Consider the following 17008-nt stretch of genomic DNA (forward strand, 5'->3'; position numbering starts at 1 on the left):
TCTGAAGAAGCACCAAACCATCTCTTTGGTTAAGTTTATTCCTGAGGGTTTTTTTTTTTTTTTTTTTTGCGATTTTAAATGGGATTTTTTTCTTTATTTTTCTGACATTTCATTGTTAGTGTAAAGAAATGCAACAGATTCCTGTATATTAATCTTGTATCCTGCTACCTTGCTAAATTCATTTATTAGTTCTAATGGTTTTTGTGTGGAGATTTTTGGGTTTTCTCTATAGAATATTATGTCATCTACAAATGGTGATACCTTTTACCTCTTCCCTTCCAATTTGATACATTTTACTTCTTTTTCTTGTCTAATTTCTATGGCTAGGACTTTTAATACTGTGTTAAATAGATGTGGTGAGGGTAGGTATCCTTGTCTTGTTCCTGAATTTAGTGAGAAGACTTTCAGCTTTTCACCACTGAGTATTATTATGTTGTCTGTGGGTTTGTCATAAATAGCATTTATTATGTTGAGATATGTTCCCTCCATTCCCACTTTGGTGAGAGTTTTTATTATGAATGGATACTGAATTTTTCAATGCTTTTTCTGCATCTATTGAGATGATCATGTGGTTTTAGCCTTTCTTTTTGTTGTGTATCACATTGCTTGATTTACCTATGTTGAACCATCTTTGTGAGCCTAGAAAAAAATCCAGCTTGTTCATGATGTATGATCCTTTTATGTATTGTTGGATTTGGTTTGCTAATATTTTGTTGAGGATTTTTGCATCTATATTCATGATTATTTTCTACCTTGGTGTACTTTCTTCATGTTTCTTATGGTTAGTTTTGTTAAGCTTCTTGTGCATGGTGGTTTATATTTTTGTTAAACTTGGAAAAATTTTTGGCTATTATTTCCTCAAACATATTTTCTGTTTCTCCCTATCTCTCTACTGGAATTCTAATCCCATGTATATTAGCCTGCTTATATTGTCCTGAAGCTCAATGAGAGTTTGTTCATTTTTAAAAATTTATTTATTTATTGGCCATACCCTTAGCATGTGGAAGTTCCAAGGGCAGGGATCAAATGCCACATCATGTCACAGCAGTGAAAATGTCAGATCCTTAACCCAGTGAGCCACTAGGGAACTCCTGTTCATTTTTTTAAAGTCTTTTTTTTTCTCTAGGTGTTTTATTTTAGTTCTGTTTCTGTATCTTCAAGTTTCCTTTGTAGTTTCTAATTTTCCATATCTTAAATTTCATATATTTTTTATCTCCAGAATTTCAACTTGGATTTTTTTTCTTTTTTTATGGCTGCACCTGTGGCATATGGAAGTTCTTAGGCTATGGATCAAATCGTAGTTGCAGCTGAGGCCTATGTTACAGCTGTGGCAACACCGGATCAGAGTCACATCTGGACCTATACCACATCTTGCTGCAACACTGGATCCTTAACCTACTGAGTGAGGCCAGGGATTGAAATGGCATCCTCATGGAGACTATGTTGGGTCCTTTTAATCTGCTGAGCCTCAATGGGAACTCCAGGATCTTTTTCATTTCTTCCATTTCTTAATGTTGTGCTCATGCTTCCTTCTATACTCTTGAACATATTAACTAATTACAGTAATTACAGTAGTTCCTTTAACCTTTTTGTCTCCTAATTTTTATCATCTATGTTGTTGCTGAGCCCATTTCTATTGATTAATTTTTCTCTTGGTTATAGGGCATATTTTCCTGCTTATCTACATGATTTAGCAATATTTTAGTAGATGCCAGATATTATAGGTTTTACATTGTTAGGTGTTAGATTTATATACATATATTTTTCTTTAAACTTGGAGATTTTGTCTTATAGTTTCCTCTGAATCTCTTTGATCCTTTATTTTTAGAAGGCTCATTTTAAAGTTTTAGTCAGGGCAGTCTTTCATGTACAGCTAATTTGGGCCCATTAGTAAAGCAATACCTTTCTTTTGATTCTACTTTATTATTCTACAGTACTGCCATTCCAGCCTGCAGATTAGGAAGTCTTTTCACACTAGCTAAAAACACAAACTATTCCTTTAGAGATTCCTTTGGAGATTGTTTTGCCTACTTCTTTTTGTTACTTCTTTCTCTATTTTTCATGGTTTACTCTCCCATGTGCATAGATGGGAGAGATACTTAATCAAAGACTTGAGGGTACCTCTGAAAATCTCTAGAGCACTATGCCTCTGCCCCTTCTCTGATAATTTGCTTCACAAATTTTGACTGCATTGGCCTCCCCTAATACTGAAATCTTTCTCCTCAACTCACCGAGACAGCTTTTTTCTGTTTGGATTACCCATCACTGTACTTTTCCCAAGCCAGTGAGCTGGGGAACTTGATGGGCTCAACTTGTTTGTTTTTCTTCTTTCAGTGATTACTGCTCTGTACTAATTGTTAGCCAGTGTTTTAAAATAGGGTGTTTTCGTATATTTTGTCCAATTTTTAGCTTTAAGGCTGAAGGACAGGACAAATACTATTCCTGTTATTTCATCAGAGACAGAAATAGAAATTCTTTCTTTTGGATTTTGTTCCTTGCTATCTTGTCAGTTCTTTGATGCTTTTAATGATTTTGAAAATATTCTATCCATCATGTTTAGTTCTTTCGAATGTAAAGTTTGGTTCAGATAGCCTAGGTTATCATTATTAGAAATAGAAATTTGTATGTCCTTTTAATTTAAAAAATAAAATAAAGATTTTATGATATTCTCATAGAAGTAGTACACTGGGTAAGAGAAGGCAGATGACATGGTTCCTCTGAACAGTCAAAATGATAAAATATTGAAGCTGGAACATATTTTAGATAGGCCTGTAGAAGTCCCATACTTGGCCTGTTTTTGCATGGTATGGATAACTAGATGGTAAGTTACTAACAGGCCAGTAGGTAGGATTCTCATAGTAGAAAATAATGAATTAAATTTAAGTAAGTCAGAGTGGGACAGTTACGATGTTTTCTTTTTATTTTTACCTAGATATTCTACGTTTCTTCATTTCTCTACACTGTTTATTACATCTGGTATCTATACAAAGAGCTGAGGATGAAACACAACCAGAGTGGACAGAGCACTTTTCTACCGGTAAGTTTTATTCAGAGCTAATAGTTAAGAACAGAATGCTAAAACAAACCCATATATCCTTGATAAACAATTTAACATTCAACACTGGCTAGGTGAATTCGTGGGAGTTAATAAGAGAAAAAACACAGAGTTTACATTCTCTTGACATGATTTTCTCTTCTCTCTTGTCACCTCCACCATCATCATCATCAACAACAGAATATGATTATAAGAAACATTATTTACAGTATTGCCATTCCTGCCTGGTTCCTTTCAGTAAGAGAAATCCTTCTTGGCTCTATGCCAGTTCATCATTTTTTTTAATCTAGGGGAAGGGTAGGGAAAGTGCTCAGTCAGCTAACATAAGATTTGGGCTGTAAGTACTGGAAAGAGAGAATGTTCTACTCTGCTGTATTTCTTTGGTGTGTGTGATTGACAGATATTAGTTTGCAGAAAGTCAGAGGAATTAATGTATAGCAATCTGAAAACAAGATGGATCCAGGGAGCAGTTGTCTTTCTTTCTTTGGTTCACAATAAGTCAGTATATCTGGATTCTTTAATATGTATACATATTTTACATATCATGTAATTCACCTATTTCATATGTATGATTCAGTGGTTTTAAAAATAAACTTACAAGGTTGTAAAATTATCATCATAAATCAGTTTCAGAATATTTTCTTCACCCCCAGTAAAATCCTTCATGCACACTTACTGTTAATCCCTTTTCCATACCCTGCACTAGGAAACCGCTAATATACTTTCTATCTCTATAGATCTTCTTTTTCTAGACACTTCATACAAACATTTCATATATCATACAATATGTAGTCTCTGTGTCTAGTTTATTTCATTTAGCGTAATGCTTTTGCAGTTTAGTTTAGTGTGTATAAGTAATTCATTCCTTTTTATTGCTGAATAGTATTCCATTATGTAGTACACTTAGTTTCTTATTTCTGACTCTCTCAGTAAACTACTAAGTGATCTTAACAGAAGGTATTTTTTATGTTGTTAACAATTTTTATCTTTTTAAATGTCTTTATATATGTTTAAAATATGGTATAGTTGATCTACGATGTTGTGAAAAAATGTGAAATGCTTCACAAATCTGCATGTCATTCTTGCACAGGGCCTTGCAAATCTTCTCTGTATTGTTTCACTTTTAGTATATGTGCTGACTAAGTGAGCACTATATATATATATATTTTTTCTAATATTTTATTTTTATGGCCACACCTGTGTCATATGGAAGTTCCCAGGTTAGGGGTTGAGTCGGAGCTGCAGCTGCAGCCTACACTACAGCCATGGCAACACTGGATCCAAGCCGCATCTGTGACATATGCCACAGCTTGTAGCAACACCAGATCCTTAACCCACTGAGTGAGGCCAGGGATCAAACCTGCATCCTCACAGAGACATCTGGTTCTTAACCTACTGAACCACAATGGGAACTCCCTATATATTTTAATCTTATTATACATGTCTTACTGAATATTCCAGTTCTCTTATTTCTGTAGTATCCATTCATTGTAACTTTTTGAAAGGGAATTTTTGTTCCAAGAGCACCATGAAGTAAATGAATCTGGAAAGCTTCCAGAGCCCACAGATCAGTTCTGGAACAAAGGAAAGTAGTAAACTATTATGCACATGATGAAATGTCTGTTGCATGAATAAATGGTATTATGGCATAATGAAAAAAGCATTTGAAAGTGAATCAGAAGATCTGTCTTCTAAACCTAATTCTGTCATTTATCTCCTGTATGACCTTGGGGGCACATTATCTCCCTTTCTTGGGCCTCCACTTTTCTTTTCTTTCTTTCTTTCTTTTTTTTTTGCCTTTTGCCTTTTGCCTTTTCTGGGGCCGCTCCCGTGGCACATGAGGTTCCCAGGCTAGGGGTCAAATCAGAGCTGTAGCTGCCGGCCTACGCCAGAGCTGCAGCAACGCAGGATCCGAACTGCGTCTGCAACCTACACCACAGCTCACGGCAACGGGTGGATCCTAACCCACTGATCAAGGTCAGGGATTGAACCTGCAACCTCATGGTTCCCAGTCGGATTCATTAACCATTGAGCCATGATGGGAACTCCTCCACTTTTCATCATAAAAGTGAAATATTGTTTTTTGTGATTTTTTTTTTTTAAGGCCACGCCTGAGGCACATGGAAGTTCCTGGGCCAGGGGTCTAAATTGTAACTGCAGCCACCAGTCCACACCACAGCTACAGCAATGCTGGGATTTGAGCCATATTTATGGCCTATGTTACAGCCTGTAGCAATGCCAGATCCCAACCCACTGAGTGAAGCCAGGGATTGAATCCACATCCTGGTAGACCCTGTTTCAGGTTCTTAACCCACTGAGCCACTGACGGGAACTTTGGTTTCTGTGGTCTTTAATGTCTCTTACAGCTCTAAAATGCTACAATACTCTTAAATCCTCACCTGACTGACTTAAAAAAGATACTCCTTGCTTTTTTTGTAGCCTTACTGTAGATATATATTGGTTCAGTAGGTCAGGGGTACAGAATGCTTTTAAATTTTTTCTTTTTTTATTGCTTCAAGGGCAAGTGCAGTGAGTGAATCCTTGAAAAATTAACACGAAGAGACCCCTTATTAGCATCCTGGACTAGATATTACAGTCTAATACAAGTACTACTCAATAGAACTTTTTGCAATGATCAAAATATTTTTGATCCAGTTCTATAGCCACTAAACATAGGTGGCTATTGAGCACTTGAAATGTGGCTGATGTGTTTGAAGAACTGATTTCTTACTTCATTTAATCTTAATTTTAATTTAACCACATGAAGCTAGTACATGTATTGTATAGCCCAGGACTGTATTCTAGTGCCCTTTTCTCTTGTTTACCTTTGAGGATTCAACCTATACTTATTCTTTTATATTTTAAATTTGTATAGTTTTTTGGCTCCCTGCAACTTAGTAATGACCCATGGCTGTATATCCATTTTACATATTTGTTTACATAATCCTAGAATCCTGGAGCTAGAAGATACTATGAAGAAACAATTAGTTCAGTTCCCTCCCTTCAGGCAGACCCATGTCAAAAAAGTTCAAGAAACTTATAGTATTTCAAGTTTGTATTTATTCACTCCTTCATAAGCTAAGAGACTAACTGGCATTTGGGAGAAGTTATTGAGCCACAGATCATTCCCTAAAGAAGTATTCATGAGAAGGATCAAGATGGTAGAGGAGTAAGATGTCGCTCTCACCTTTTCCCACAAACACATCAAAAAAACACATTTAGCAGTTCCCGTTGTGGCTCAGAGGTTAACGAATCTGACCAGGAACCATGAGGTTTTGGGTTCGATCCCTGCCCTTGCTCAGTGGGTTAAGGATCTGGCGTTGCCATGAGCTATGGTGTAGGTTGCAGACGAGGCTCAGATCCCATGTTGCTGTGGCTCTGGCATAGGCCAGCAGCAACAGCTCCGATTTGACCCCTAGCCTGGGAACCTCCATATGCCACAGGTATGGCTCCAGAAAAGACAAAAAGACAAAACAAACAAACAAACAAAAAAACCCAACACATTTACATGTAAAACAACTCACATGGAACATCTACTGAATGCTGGCCAAAGAACTTAAACCTCCAAAAGGGGCAAGAAACTCTTGAAATAACTGGGTCAAACAAAAGTAAAAAAGAGAGAGGGAGAAAAGGAATCAAGATGGGACTAGCATTCCTGAGAGGGAGCTGTGAAAGAGAAAAAAAAGCCACATCCTGGGAAGCCACCTAATTGATGGGGAGATCAGCCAAGCTGGAGGGATCTCAAAGTCCCCAAGAAAAGCACAGCAGCTGGAATGAGGAGGGCAAAGTAGAGTGAGAGCTGTGCAGATCATCTACACCACTGCCCTGGACACCACAGCCAGCAACACTTGGACAGGGGCTGGGTGCTGAGGCTTAGGCTCTAGAGGTCAGTCCCAGGGAGAAGACTAGCGTTGGCTGATTGGGGACAACTTGAGAGGCTAAGGAGCAGTGTCACGGGCTGGGGAGTGAAACGCCACAGCAGAGGGAACCTGGGAGAAGGTCTGGGCCTGCAGGAGAAGCAAGGTGCCATTGTTGGGGAGGGCAAGAGGAGGAGGGGCAGACAGCCATAACAATCTCCCTGCACATGCACACACACGGGCTCAGAGGGCAGGCTCCCTCTGGTGCAGGCTACAGGTGGCGAGAAGCCACTTGCTTGGTCTACGGGAGACCTCAAGCTTCTTGTGTGGCCTGCAGGTGGCTGGGCACCCCTTGTGTGGGCTAAGGGCAGTGGGAGGCTAAGTGTGATGTGGTGCCTCTTGCCTTATCTACAGGTGGCAGGGATGGACCTTGGCGGTAGTCTCGAGGCTAGAGGGAGGCGTGGCCTGCTACCACTGGGGGCCTTTGAGCAGCTCCACCTGTGGCCCCAGTCACTTCAGGGGTCAGCAAACCAAAAAAAAAAAAAAAAAAAGAGGGCACTGCAACAAAGCACCACGTGTTGCTCTCACTGCCCTGGGAGCACACCTACCCTGCAGCTGCCACTGCCAAACACTCTAGGCAGCACCCAGATATTTGATCACTGTCCCTTCCCAAGACCCTATAACTAGGAGCAGTTGGTTCAGCACCTCCTGCATGGGCTAAGTGGGACAGGGTGCTTCTTGTGTGGTCTGCGGATGGTGAGGGCAAACCACTGGCAGTTATCTCTGACTCCAGAGGTGGGTGTGGCCCACCACCACTGGGAATCTCTGAACAGGAACCACTTGCAGCCTCAGCCACCTTAGAGGGCACCATGAAGGAGGACATTGTGACAGAATACCACCTGCTTTTTTTATTTTTATTTTTTGCTATTTCTTTGGGCCGCTTCCGCGGCATATGGAGGTTCCCAGGCTAGGGGTCGAATCGGAGCTATAGCTGCCGGCCTATGCCAGAGCCACAGCAACGCGGGATCCGAGCCGCGTCTGCAACCTACACCACAGCTCACGGCAACGCCGGATCGTTAACCCACTGAACAAGGGCAAGGACCGAACCCGCAACCTCATGGTTCCTAGTCGGATTCGTTAACCACTGCGCCATGACGGGAACTCCATACCACCTGCTTTTGCTCTTGCACTCCTGGGAGCACACCAGCCCTGCTGCTGCCACTGCCTAATGCCCAGGGCAGTGCCCACACACTTGATCTCTGTCACTTCCCAGGATCTTGCAACTAGGAGGACCCTGTGCAGCACCTCCTGTGTGGGCTAAATGAGATGGGGTACTTCTTGTGTGGTCTGCAGGTGGCACAGTTATCACTGACTCCAGAGGTGGCCATGGCCTTCTACCACTAGGGGTCCCTGAACAGGCACCACTTGTAGCTCCAGTCGCCTCAGAGGAGGGCATTGCAATCAAACACTACCTGTTATTGCTCTCACTCCCCTGGGAACTCATACACCCTGCTGCTGCCACTGCCAAATGCTCTGGACACCTTGTAAATCTGCCTAAGGATTACTACCACTTCCTGGGGCCCTGCAACTAGGAGTAGCCTGCGCCACCTTCTTGCAAGTCCTTGCTGCTGTTAAGAGCCCAGCAACCAGGTGCTGACTACTAGCCCTACCCATTGCCTCCTTCTCCCTAGAAGCACACTCAGTACCCTGGGGATAACAGCCTGCCCACACCGAAGAAAGAGAGCAAATATTCAAACCCCCACACCAAAAATAAATAGTAACCCCACCATAAAATACAAAGGGGTGCTCTTGCGTAGAAGTAGCCCTCCAAGACTACAGGTTGGCTTTCTCAAACTTACAGAAAAAGAAAAACATAAGCAAGGTGAAAAAGCTCAGAAACCATTCCCAGTTAAAGGAACAGGAGAATTCACCTGAAGCAGAAAAGAATGAAACAGACCTCTGCAGTCTGGCAGACATTGAGTTCAAAAGGGAGGTAGTGAAAATACTGAAGGAATTAAGGCTGAATATCAAGGACTTAAGAACAGATATGAACAGTAATACAGATTCCTTTAGAAAGGAACTAGAAAATATAAAGAGGGACATAGAAAAATTAGAAAATTCATTTGCGGAGATGCAAACTGAGCTAAAGGCACTAAGTAGCAAAATGAATAATGCAGAGGAACGAATTAGTGACTTGGAAGATAGAATAATGGAAATCACACAATCAGGACTGCAGACAGAAAACCAAATGAAAAACCACAAAAGCAATATAAAAGACCTATGGGATAATACAAAGTGGGCCACTCTATGCATAATAGGAATTCCAGGAGGAGACGAAAAGGGGATTGAGAATATATTTGAGAAATTAAGGCTGAAAACTTTCCAAATCTAAAGGAAACTGATATCAAGATACAGGAAGCACAGAGGGCCCCAAACAAGTTGAATCCAAATAGGCCCACACCAAGATATATTATAATAAAAATGGCAAAATTTAAAAAGAGGATTGTAAAGGCAGCAAGAGAAAAACAAAGCATTAATTATAAGGGAACCCCCATAAGACTATCAGCTGATTCCTTTACAGAGACACTACAGGCCAGAAGGGAGTGGCAAGACATATTTGAAATTCTGAAAAGAAAAAAATTTGCAGCCTATAATACTCTATCCAGCAAGAATATCATTTAAAATGGAAGGGGAATAGTGCTGCAATGAACATGCAGGTGCATGTGTCTTTTTCAAGGAAAGTTTTGTCTGGATATATGCCCAAGAGTGGGATTGCTGGGTCATATGGTAGTTCTATGTATAGTTTTCTAAGGTACCTGTATACTGTTTTCCATAGTGGTTTTACCAACTTACATTCCCACCAACAGTGCAGGAGGGTTCCCTTTCTCCACACCCTCTCCAGCATTTGTTATTTGTGAGCTTATTAATGATGGCCATTCTGACTGGTGTGAGGTGGTACCTCAAGGTAGTTTTTTATAGCTGCACCCAGGGCTATGGAGGTGCTTAGGCTAGGGGGTCCAGTTGGAGCTGTTGTTGCCAGCCTATGCCAGAGCCACAGCAGTGCCAGATCCAAGCTGCATCTGCCACCTACACCACAGTTTATGGCAATGCTGGATCCTTAACCCACTGAGTGAGGCCAGGCATCAAACCCACAACCTAATGATTCCTAGTCAGATTCATTTCTGCTGCACCAAGACGGGAGCTCCTGTTCTCATGGTAATTTTGACTTGCATTTCTCTGATAAACTATTGCCTTTGGAATGGATAAGCAATGAGATCCTGCTGTATACACTGGGAACTATGTCTGGTCACTTATGATGGAGCATGATAATGTGAGAAAAAAGAACATATACATGTATGTGTAACTGGGTCACCTTGCTGTACAGTTGAAAATTGACAGAACACTATAAACCAGCTGTAATGGAAAAAATAAAATCATTATAAATAGAAGGAAAAAATTAAAAAAAAAATAAAATGGAAGGGGAAATAAAGACTTTCTCCAACAAACAAAAGCTAAAAGAGTACAGCAATACCAAACCCATTCTGAAAGAAATACTGGAAGGGCTTCTCTAAATAAAAGAAAAAATAAAAAAAAAGAAGAAATAGGATGGAGGAAACCACAATTGGAAAGCTATCACTTAAATAAGCCAGCATACAGATCTAAAAGAGGGAAAAAAACCTACTATAAAAGCAATGATAAACACAAGGAACAGCAAAAGGACAAACATGAAAGTATTACAAAAGAATTTCAGAATCATAGAATGTGGGGAAGGAAAGTAAGAAAATACAGTCTTTTTTTTTTTTTTTTTGTCTTTATAGGGCCACACCTCTGGCATATGGAGGTTCCCAGGTTAGGGGACTAATCGGAGCTGTTGCTGCCAGCCTATCCCCAGCCACAGCAATGTGGGATCCAAGCTCATGGCAATGCTGGATCATTAACCCACTGAGCGAGGCCAGGGATCGAACCCACAACCTCATGGTTCCTATTCGGATTCATTTCTGCTGTGCCACAATGGGAACTCCAGATTCTTTTTTTTTTTTTTTTTAATACTGTGTTTGAGCCTATATGACTAGAAGGCTAAAGCAAGCAGATGCAGGAAGGGATTAGCATACTTAAAAAACAGGGCAACCACAAATCAAAACCAAATAGTACACTTACAAAAACTAAAAAGAAAAGTACTAAAGCATAAAATAAATGGAAATCATCCAACCAAAAAAAGAAAGGAAGAAAGGAGAAACGTAGAATCAACTGGAGAGCAAGGTTTAAAATGGCAATAAATAGGAGTTCCCATCGTGGTGCAGTGGTTAACGAATCCGACTAGGAACCATGAGGTTTCGGGTTCCATCCCTGCCCTTGCTCAGTGGGTTAAGGATCCGGCGTTGCCATGAGCTGTGGTGTAGGTCACAGATGTGGCTCGGATCCTGAGTTGCTGTGGCTCTGGTGTAGACTGGCAGCTACAGCTCTGATTAGACCCCTAGCCTGGGAACCTCCATATGCCGCAGGAGCTGCCCAAGAAATGGCAAAAAGACAAAAAAAAAAAAATCCACACAAAAAAAGGCAGTAAATACATATCTATCAATAATTACCTTAAATGTCAATGGACTGAATGCTCCAATCAAAAGAGACAGAGTGGCAGATTGGATAAAAAAGCAAAAACCTACAATCTGCTGTCTACAAGAGACTCACCTTAGGGCAAAGGACACATATATATTGAAAGTGAAAGGATGGGAAAAGATATTTCATGCCAATGGACAAGGCAGGAGAGCAAGAGTTGCAATACTCACATCGGACAAAATAGACTTTAAAACGAAGGCCATAAAGAAAGACAAAGAAGGACACTATTTAATGGTAAAAGGATCTATTCAAGAAGAGGATATTACAATTGTCAATATATATAACCGTAATATAGGAGCACCCAGATACCTACAACAAATACTAACAGACATGAAAGGAGAGATTGATGGGAATACAATAATAGTAGAAGAATTTAACATTCCACATGGACAAATCCTCTAGACAGAAAATCAGTAAGGCAACAGAGATCCTAAATGACACAATAGAGAAGTTAGATTTAATCGACATTTTCAGGACATTACATCCAAAAAAAAATCAGAATATACATTCTTCTCAAGTGCACATGGAACATTCTCAAGGATTGACCACTTACTGGGTTACAAAACCAACCTCAACAAATTTAACGATATAGAAATTATTTCAAATATCTTCTCTGACCACAATGGCATGAAATTAGAAGTCAACCACAGGAAAAGAAATGAGGAAAAAAACTAACTACATGGAGACTAAACAACATGCTACTAAAAAAACGAATGGGTCAATGAGGAAATCAAGAAGGAAATCAAAAAATGCCTGAAGACAGGAGTTCCCGTTGTGGCTCAGTGGTTAATGAATCCAACTAGGAACCATGAGGTTGTGGGTTTGATCTCTGGCCTTGCTCAGTGGGTTAAGAATCCAGCGTTGCCATGAGCTGTGGTGTAGTTTGTAGATGTGGCTTGGATCTCACGTTGCTGTGGCTCTGGTGTAGGCCAGTGGCTATAGCTCCGATTAGACCCCTAGCCTGGGGAACCTCCATATGCCACTGGAGCAGCCTAAGAAATGGCAAAAAGACAAAAAAAAAAACCTGAAGACAAATGATAATGAAGACACAACCACTCAGAATCTATGGGATGCCACAAAAGCAGTGCTCAAAGGGAAATTCATAGCAATACAGGCCATCCTCAAAAAAGAAGAAAAATCTCAAATTGTCAACTTAACCCAACACCTAAATGAATTAGAAAAATAAGAACAAACAAAACCTAAAGTCAGCAGAAGGAAGGAGAGCATAAAGATCAGAGAGGAAATCAATAAAATAGAGATTCAAAAAACAGAAGAAAAAAAATCAATAAAACCAAGGGCTGGTTCTTTGAAATGGTAAATGAAATTGACAAACCTCTGGCCAGACTCACCAAAAAAAGGAGAGAAAAAACCCAAATAATCAAAACAAGAAATGAAAAAGGAGAAATCACAATGGATACTGCAGAAATACAAAAAACCATAAGAGAATACTGTGAACAATTGTATACCAACAAATTTGACAACCTAGAAGAAATGGAGAACTTTCTAGAGACTTACACCTGCCAAAATTGAATCAAGAAGAAATAGAACAAGTGAAGAGAACAATCACTAGAAATGATATTGAATATGCAATAAAAACACTCCCTACAAATAAAAGTCCAGGACCAGATGGCTTCACAGGCTAATTCTACCAAAGAGGCACTTATACCCACACTCCTTTAACTTTTCCAAAAGGTTGAAGAAGGAACACTCCCAAAGACATTCTATGATGCCACTATCGCCCTAATACCAAAACCAGACAAAGATACCACCATAATAGAAGACTGTAGGCCAGTATCTTTGATAAGTATGGATGCAAACGTTCTCAACGAAATTTTAGCCAACCAAGTCCAACAATATATAAAAAAGATCATACACCGTGACCAAGTGGGATTCATCCCACGTTCACAAGGATGGTTCAACATATGCAAATCAATCAACATCATATACCACATGATCATCTCAATAGAGGCATAGAAAGCATTTGACAAAGTCCAACATCCACTCATGATAAAAACTCTTACCAAAGTGGGTATAGAGGGAACATACCTTAACATAATAAAAGCTGTTCATGACAAACCCACAGCAAATATAATACTCTGGAGAAAAGCTGAAAAACTTCACACTAAAATCTGGAACAAGACAAGGATGTCCAGTCTCACCACTTTTATTCAACATAGTATTGAAAGTCCTAGCCACAGCAGTCAGACAAACAAAAGAAATAAAAGGTATTCAAATTGGAAGAGAAGAGGTAAAATTGTCACTGTATGCTGATGACATGATACTATACATAGAAAACCCTAAGGACTCAACCCCAAAACAACTCAAACTGATGAACAAATTCAGCAAAGTAGCAGGATATAAGATTAACATCCAGAAATCGGTTGCATTTGTGTATACTAACAATGAAATATTAGAAAAAGAACACAAAAATACAATACCTTTTAAAATTACACCCCCAAAAATCAAATACCTGGGAATAAATCTGACCAAGGAAGTAAAAGACTTAGATGCTGAGAACTATAAAACATTAATCAAGGAAATAAAAGAGGACTCAAAGAAATGGAAAGATATTCCATGCTCCTAGATGGGAAAAATTAATATTGTAAAAATGGCCATATTACCCAAAGCAATCTACAGATTCAATGCAATCCCTTTCAAATTACCCATGACATTTTTCACAACTAGAACACACAGTCCAAAAATTTATATGGAACCAAAAAAGACCTAGAATTGCAAAAGCAATTCTGAGGAACAAAAACCAAGCAGGAGACATAACTCTTCCAGACTTCAGGCAGTAGTACAAAGCCACAGTAATCAAGACAGTGTGGTACTGGTATCAAAACAGACATATGGACCAATGGAACAGAATAGAGAGCCCAGAAATAAACCCAGACACCTACAATCAATTAATCTTTGACAAAGGAGGCAAGAATATAAAATGGAAAAAAGACAGTCTTTTCAGCAGGTGGTGCTGGGAAACCTGGACAGCTGCACGCAAATCAATGAAACTAGAACACACCTTCACACCATGCACAAAAATAAACTCAAAATGGCTTAAAGACTTAAACGTAAGATAAGACACCATCAAACTCCTAGAAGAGAACGTAGGCAAAACATCCTCTGATAGCAACCTTCCAAATGTTTTCTCAGGTTAATCCCCCAAGGCAACAGAAATAAAAGCAAAAATAAACAAATGGGACCTAATTAAACTGACAAGCTTTTGCACAGCAAAGGAAACCATTAAAAAAAAAAGGAATCTAATATATGGCAGAAATGAACCTTTCCACAGAAAAGATAATCATGGACTTGGAGAATAGACTTCTGCTTGCCAAGGGGGAGGGAGAGGGAAAGGGAGGATTGGGAGCTTAGGGTTAATAGATGCAGACTATTGCCTTTAGAATGGATAAGCCATGACATCCTGCTGTGTAGCACTGGGAACTAGAAAAAAAATAATGTATTGGGGAAATTAAAAAAAAAAGTTAAAAAAATACAACTTACAGAATGGGAGAAAATAGTTTCAAATGATGCAACTGACAAGGGCTTCATCTCTAAAATATACAAACAACTTATACAACTCAACAGCAAAAAAGCCAACAACCCTATGGAAAAATGGGCAAAAGACCTGAATAGACATTTCTCCAGGGAAGATATACAGATGGCCAACAAGCACATGAAAAAAAAATGCTCAACATCCCTGACTATTACAGAAATGCAAATCAAAACTACCATAAGATACCACCTCACACAAGTCAGAATGGCTATGATTTTTACTAAGTCCACAAATAATAAATGCTGGAGAGGGTGTGGAGAAAGGGAACCCTCCTGCACTGTTGGTAGGAATGTAAATTGGTACAACCACTATGGAAAACAGTATGGAGGTACCTTAGAAAACTACCGTATGACCAGCAACCTCACTCTTGGGCATATACCCAGACAAAACTTTCCTTGAAAAAGACACATGCACCCACATGTTCATTGCAGCACTATTCACAATAGCCAAGAGATGGAAACAACCTAAATGTCCACCAACAGATGATTGGATTTTATATATATATATATAATGGAATACAACTCGGCCATGAAAAAGAACAAAATAATGCCATTTGCAGTAACATGGATGGAACTAGAGACTCTCACACTGAGTGAATTAAGTCAGAAAGAGAAAGACAAATACCATATGATATTACATGGAATCCATTATATGGCACAAATGAACCTTTCCACAGAAAAGAAAATCATGGACTTGGAGAACAGACTTGTGGTTGCCAAGAGAGAGCAGGAGGGAGTGGGATGGCCTAGGAATTTGGGGTTAATAGATGCAAACTGTTGCCTTCAGAATGGATAAGCAATGACATCCTGCTGTGTAGCACTGGGAACTATAGTCACTTATGATGGAACATGATAATGTGAGAAAAAAAAATGTACACATGTCTTTGTGACTGGGTCACCTTGCTATACAGTAGAAAACTGATAGAGCACTGTAACCTAGCCATAATGGAAAAAATAAAAATCATTAATAATAATAATAATAATAAAAAGAAATAGTCATGAGACCAGAAGCCAAGGATGGGGATAACGTGGGGGGAAATTTTCTGATTCTTGGGCTCCTTGCTATAGAATTGTTACATATACATATATAAAACTATATACGTAGATATATATAACTGAATTTATATTTTTTCATATTCTTTTCCAATATGGTTTATTACAGGATATTCAATATAGTGTCCTGTGCTATACAGGAAGACCTTGTTATTTATCCATTCTGTGTATAATAGTTTGTATCTGCTAATCCCAAACTCCCAATCCATCCCTTCCCCACCTCCTCTTCCCCTTGGCAATCATAAGTCTGTCCTCAATATTTTTGAGTCTGTTTCTGTTTCATATATAAATTCATTTGAGTTAGGATTAATGTTTTGGGAGTTCCCACTATGGCACAACAGGATTGGCGGCCTCTTGGGAATACTGGAATGCAGGTTCAATCCCCGGCCTGGCAAAGTGAGTTAAGGATGGGGCATTGCCACAGCTGCGGTTTACCTCAAAAACTGAGGCTTGGATCTGATCCCTGGCCTGGGAACTCCATATGCCTCCGGGCGGCCAAAAACGAAAAAAAATTTTTTTTCGTTTTTGGCCGTGCCCACAGCATATGGAAGTTCCCAGGCCAAGAATGGCACCTGTGCCACAGCAGTGACCTGGGCCACTGCAGTGACAATGCCAGATCCTTGACCTGCTGTACCACAAGAGAACTCTGAGAATTGATGTTTTTTTAAGTTGAAATACAGTTGATGTACAATATTATAGCAGTTTCAGATATACAACTGGTTCAATATTTTTATAGATTATACTCCATTTAAAGTTATTTTAAAATAATGGCTATATTTCCCTGTACTGTATAATATAACCTTGTTATTTATAGAGCAAATTAATTTTGAAGGAGAGGGGGAGAGACATAAGATTCTTTCATATATAATATACTATTACT

The 17008-nt window shown here is 39.4% G+C and overlaps 1 protein-coding gene and 1 non-coding gene across 3 annotated transcripts in view; one reads left to right on the forward strand and one right to left on the reverse strand.

Annotated features, from left to right (window-relative positions):
• Positions 1–17008, forward strand: part of TMEM116 (transmembrane protein 116) — a 105821-nt gene that overhangs the window by 62843 nt on the left and 25970 nt on the right. For both annotated transcript variants that reach the window (XM_047761977.1, XM_047761976.1), the window contains one exon: positions 2933–3037. In XM_047761977.1, coding sequence (XP_047617933.1) covers positions 2933–3037 — 105 coding nt within the window. The remainder of the gene's footprint in view (positions 1–2932; positions 3038–17008) is intronic.
• LOC125117190 (U6 spliceosomal RNA) lies at positions 4101–4206 on the reverse strand. The gene has a single exon (XR_007132544.1). It is a non-coding gene; the product is annotated as a U6 spliceosomal RNA (small nuclear RNA).

This window comes from Phacochoerus africanus, chromosome 15, assembly GCF_016906955.1.
Source record: "Phacochoerus africanus isolate WHEZ1 chromosome 15, ROS_Pafr_v1, whole genome shotgun sequence".
Lineage (NCBI taxonomy): Eukaryota > Metazoa > Chordata > Mammalia > Artiodactyla > Suidae > Phacochoerus > Phacochoerus africanus.